Source organism: Armigeres subalbatus, chromosome 3 (assembly GCF_024139115.2).
Source record: "Armigeres subalbatus isolate Guangzhou_Male chromosome 3, GZ_Asu_2, whole genome shotgun sequence".
In the NCBI taxonomy this organism is placed as follows: Eukaryota; Metazoa; Arthropoda; class Insecta; order Diptera; family Culicidae; genus Armigeres; species Armigeres subalbatus.
The window spans coordinates 114,389,269-114,394,459 of record NC_085141.1 but is presented as its reverse complement, the minus strand read 5'-3'; the positions used below and the strand labels follow the sequence as shown (position 1 = coordinate 114,394,459).

Below are 5,191 nucleotides of genomic sequence, written 5' to 3'. Positions count from 1 at the left end.
CGGAATTATTGAGAAGCTTGTACAATTCTGCTAGTGTGTTTCTGGCACCTTGAAAGTTGGTCCCGTTATCGGAGTGTATTTCTGCAGGTAGGCCTCGGCGAGCAATAAAGCGTCGTAAGGAAGCAATAAATGCTTCCGTGGAAAGATCGCAAACCAATTCCAAGTGGACAGCTTTGGTCGAGAAGCAGACAACATACGGCGATGTAGGCTTTGTGCGCAGCTGCACGGCGGTGGGCCGGTTTCAAATAAACCGGACCGCAATAATCTACACCAGTTATTGCAAATGGTCTGCTGGGAGCTGTTCGTGCTTCTGGTAGCTGACCAACCGGTTGAGTAACAGGGACAGGGTGGTGCCGAAAACAGTTATGGCATTTCCGACAAACTAAGTTCGCCAGTTCTTTTGCCGCGTAGAGGCCAGAATTCCTGCCGCATTGTGGCCAAAGTCATTCGTGGACCAGCATGAAGAGAGATGGTGTGGAAATGTTGCGCGATTAACCTAGTCAGAGGATGCTTTCTTGGGAGAATCATAGGGTGCTTAGTTTGATAATCTGTTTCGGACAGCTGGAGCCGGCCACCAAGACGACGCATGCCTCTCTGGTCAATGCCCAGCTGCAGCTTCCTTAACGGGGACTTCGACGGTATGGATACCTTCTTCCTCACGGCCTTCATTTCTTCAGAGAAGTTTTGATGTTGAACGGATTTGACTAATGTTTCTTTTGCAGATTGCAATTCCGAAACTGCGAGGAACGGATTTTGATGCAAGGTTCTTTTACGACATCGGGAGATGAAGCGCAAAACAAACGCAGTAATTCGAACCAGCTTCCAGAATGAGGAGTATCGCTCGATTAACCAAATGTCTGGAGAAACCTGATTTGTTAACAGCACAGTCTTCCGTCGCTCTAACAAGTCGTCCGATATTGGTTCCATTATCGATTGCTTTGGCCAATTTTCCTCTACTTGACGTAACCAAACTGGACCAATACGCCACACAGAGTTCTCGAGGAAATTTCTGGGCAGCATACCACGAGAAATGTAGTCGGCTGGATTATCTACTCCTTTGACATGCTTCCAAGTGTGACCATGCGTGAGTCGTTGAATTTCGGATGTGCGATTTCCGATGAATGTTTGCCATGAACTTGATGGTGCTCGTATCCAATATAATGCTACTGTTGAATCAGACCAAAACCAACAAGGAACTTCCTCCATTCCCAGCGCTGCTGATATCCGAGCATAGAGTTTTGCTCCCAGAAGTGCAGCACAGAGCTCCAAACGTGGCAAACACACGCGCTTGAGAGGCGCTACCCGAGATTTCGCCGAGATGAGCTCAGTTTTGATTGTTCCATCCTTGCTGGTAGATCGAGCGTACATACATGCACCGTATGCTAACTCTGAAGCGTCACTGAAAATGTGAAACTGCACATCTGTTGCATCGGGTGTGAACAAGTACCGGGGGACCTTGAACGATCGTAGCAAAGGTAACTGCTGATAAAATTCCTGCCATTTGACGCAAATATCTCCTGGAACTACATCGTCCCAGTCAGCTGCAATCAACCAAAGATGCTGCATCCTTATTTTCGCCCAGGCGACTACTGGTGAGACGAGACCAAGAGGGTCGTATAGCTGTGCGATTGCCGAGAATACTTTTCGTTTCGTCCATTGCTCATCAATATTCAGTGTCAATACCTCCACTCCGAACTGGTCTGGTTCCATCTCCCAAGCAACTCCAAGTGTTTTGATCTTTTCCGGTTCGAAACGCATCGTTGGTGGACCTTTACCTAACTCTTTAGTTGGATCGTCTAGAACTTCTAGTTTGTTTGAACTCCACTTGCGTAAATGTAGCCCGCCTTCTGCCATCAATGCTTGTGCTTCTTGCCGGAGCACCCGTGCTTGCTCGATTGAATCCGCTCCCGAAATGAAATCGTCCATATAAAAATCTTTTGATATCTTTGAAGCAGCATGTTCGTATCGATATCCGATGTCTTCGGCAAGTTTCTGAATCACTCGAGTTGCCAGGAACGACGAGGGTGACAGACCATAAGTTACTGTTTGCAGTTCATAGACTTCAATTGGATCAGAAAGATCGAAACGCCAAAAGACTCGTTGGAGACAAGTGTCCTCTGGATGAATACGGATCTGTCGGTACATTTTTTCCACATCCGCTACCAGGGCTATTGGATGTTTCCGAAAACGCAGCATCAAGTCCAGAAGGTCATCTTGTATGACCGGTCCTGTGAGCAGTGCGTCGTTGAGCGAATGATTTGTGGTAGTCTTTGCTGAACCATCGAAAACTACGCGCAACTTCGTAGTAGTACTGGCTTCTTTGAACACCGGGTGATGTGGAAGATAGAAAACTGTACGATCATGATCATTTAGGTTTTCAACGGTACCAACAAGCCTCATGTGCCCCAAACGGATGTACTCTAGCATGAACTCGTTGTAGCGTTTCCGAATGTCAACGTCTCGTCCCAAACGTCGCTCTAATTGTTGAAACCGTCGCATTGCTATGCTCCTTGATTCGCCGATCATCGCATCGAATCCCAAACGTTTCGGATACCGAACAATGTATCTTCCAGTTCCATCCCGTTCTACAGTTTGTTGAAAATAATTTTCGCAGTCTTCTTCTTCTTGTGACATTGGTTTTTGCTCAGTTAACTCCTCTATATTCCAGAATCTTTCGATACTTTTGTCTAACGAGTCCGTTATTGCTAGGTGGCAGCTGACCTTCGAATCTGTCCCGTTGCAACCTGATTCACCTGCGGCCACCCATCCAAATACCGTGTTGACGAACACTGGAAGTGTGCCGTCGAATTTCCGTATCTGTAGCCGGCCACCATCAAGAAGGTGGAAGTCGTAGAAGAATTGCGATCCTAGAACAATATCGATTGGTCCAGATAGGAAAAAATCTGGATCTGCCATTTCCATTTCCAGAGGAGGTTTCCAGTTGGCCAGCGGCAGAGATGAAGAAGGTTGATCGTCGGTGACCTGAACCATAACCAAAAAATCCATTGGCTGTGAGAAATCTTTGACACGAGAGCTGATAACCGTGGACACTTCATAGGCAATTTGTTTCCTAGAACGTCCTATACCGCTAATCTCCACCTTTTATCGCTTCGATGTAACTTTAGCAATTGACATAAATGTTCCGTCATGAGGTTGACCTGCGATCCAGAATCCAAGATAGCCCTAGCGAGATGAGTTCTTCCCATTTATCCTTTACCTTCAACAGGACCGTCGAGAGAAAAACATGCGAACTGTGAGCTCCCATCGCTAAGTTTGAAGAAACAGTTGGAACCGAACTAGAACCAGAATTACCAGAGTTCGGCGCCCCGCTAGAAGTTGAAGGAGTTGCAGTTCGCAAGGCCATGTCTGCTGTGGAAACCGAAGAAATGGAACCAGAACCAGGAAAACCAGGATGATATGATGCTTTTTAGAGCAGGTTCGACAACGATACTTGGAAGGACAATCCCGTGCAAGATGATTTCTCCCCAAACAGTTGCTGCAAAGACGTTTGGAGTTTGTAAACTGTAGTCGTTTATCCAATGGTAACCCGTTGAAAGATGGACATTGTGTGATGTAGTGTTGTTCGTTGCAAATCATGCAGTTGGGAAGTGTTTTTTCAGTTGCTGAGTTGACGGAAACCTTGGCAGGGCGATATTTGTAAGTGTTTGTTGAAAACGAACTACTTGAAGTTGACAATCGTTGATCTACTGAAACTGCATCCAACACCCGAGTTTGTTTCTTAAGGAATTCTATAAGAACAGGAAAGCGCGGTTCCTCGACGCTCGAAGCATGCTCCTCCCATCGCTTTTGGCTGATGTCATCAAGCTTGGAAACCATCAGATGTGTCAGTATTGCTCCCCAGCCGCTTGTCCGTTCTCCCAATTGGTCCAAAATTTTAGTATTTCGTTCAAAACAGTCGATGAGTTCATGAATACTGCTTGCTGACTCCTTCCGCATTTTGGGATACTCAAACAAAGCATTCAGATGGCGCTTCATCAGCAAATATTTGTTTGAAAACCGTGCTACCAAACTGTCCCAAGCAACCCTATAATTAGCATCACTCATAGGAAACGAATCTACTAGTTTTAGTGCATCACCTTTCAAAGAGGCCCGGAGATTTTTGTATGTCACCAAGTTCCGGAGAAGAATCGATGAGGGCCTTGAAAGTATCATGGAACGCAAGCCATTTCTCGTAATGTCCATCGAATTCGGGTAGGTTGATTTGCGGCAGACGGACGTACGTATGAACATTGTTGTGTTCACCACCAGTGGCAGCCGCAGGAACATTTTGGTTTGCGGTTTGCTGTATTTCCCGTGGTAATTTTCCTTCCAACCCTGCCCTTACCTCAAAATACTTTTCTTCGAAATCTCCCCTCACTTGCCGGTGTTGATCGATGTTCTCTTCATACTCCTCTGTGCCCTCGATCTCTGATTGTATTTTCTCGAATTCATTCCACTTTGCCTCCAATTTCTCCAATCGAAGCTTCAGGTGCAGCTCACTTGGTGCTTCTGTATTTTGCAGATACTTATCCATACGAATCAAGAAGTCCATGATGTTATCACGTGCAGTTATACTCGACTCCAGCTTCTTTCCTCCCATGATGACACGTGAAGTCGATGAAAGATTGTATGATGAAGCAACCAGCAGAAGCTTCTGCAAAACACACAAAGCGAAGCACCCTTTGCGAAAGAAATAAGATACGTTGGACAGGTACTCACCTTGTGAGCCTGTCAAACAAGCCTTGTATTTCAGTTACTTCTACCGCAAAGCACCACAGCTTGCTTCACAGGACTCAATCTACCATTCACCAGCGCACTCGCAATCCACACCATAGAAAATTTCTATAAACAAGCCACAGGAGAAGCACCTTCAACGCTTTAGGTGGATTAACGGACAGATACTCACGTGGTGAGCCTGCACGACAGGCCTTGTATTCAATTTCTTTCCACCGCAACGTATTACAGCCTAGTCCACACGCTCCGAAATGCCATTCATCAAAGAACTCGCAACTCAAACTCTCTCGTTAATCTGCTCGACAGGATGCATTCAAGACCACCAATACTGTATCGACGCAATCCACAACATATATCACTGCTTTCTTGTGAGCCTGCTCGACAGGCCTTGTATTTAATTCTGTCCACCACAACGTAGCACACACGCTCGGAATTCTTAATCCAACACTCTTTTGGC

General features: G+C 46.0%; 1 protein-coding gene across 1 annotated transcript; it reads right to left on the bottom strand.

Moving 5' to 3' along the window:
• Positions 1-363: 363 nt before the first annotated feature.
• On the bottom strand, positions 364-4,600 carry LOC134221904 (uncharacterized). The gene is made up of 4 exons (XM_062701070.1): positions 4,242-4,600; positions 3,681-4,045; positions 3,218-3,369; positions 364-3,099 (listed from the first exon to the last, which is right to left on the bottom strand). The coding sequence occupies exons 1-4, from the start codon at positions 4,598-4,600 to the stop codon at positions 364-366; spliced, it is 3,612 nt and encodes a 1,203-aa protein (XP_062557054.1).
• Between the last annotated feature and the right edge of the window lie 591 nt (positions 4,601-5,191).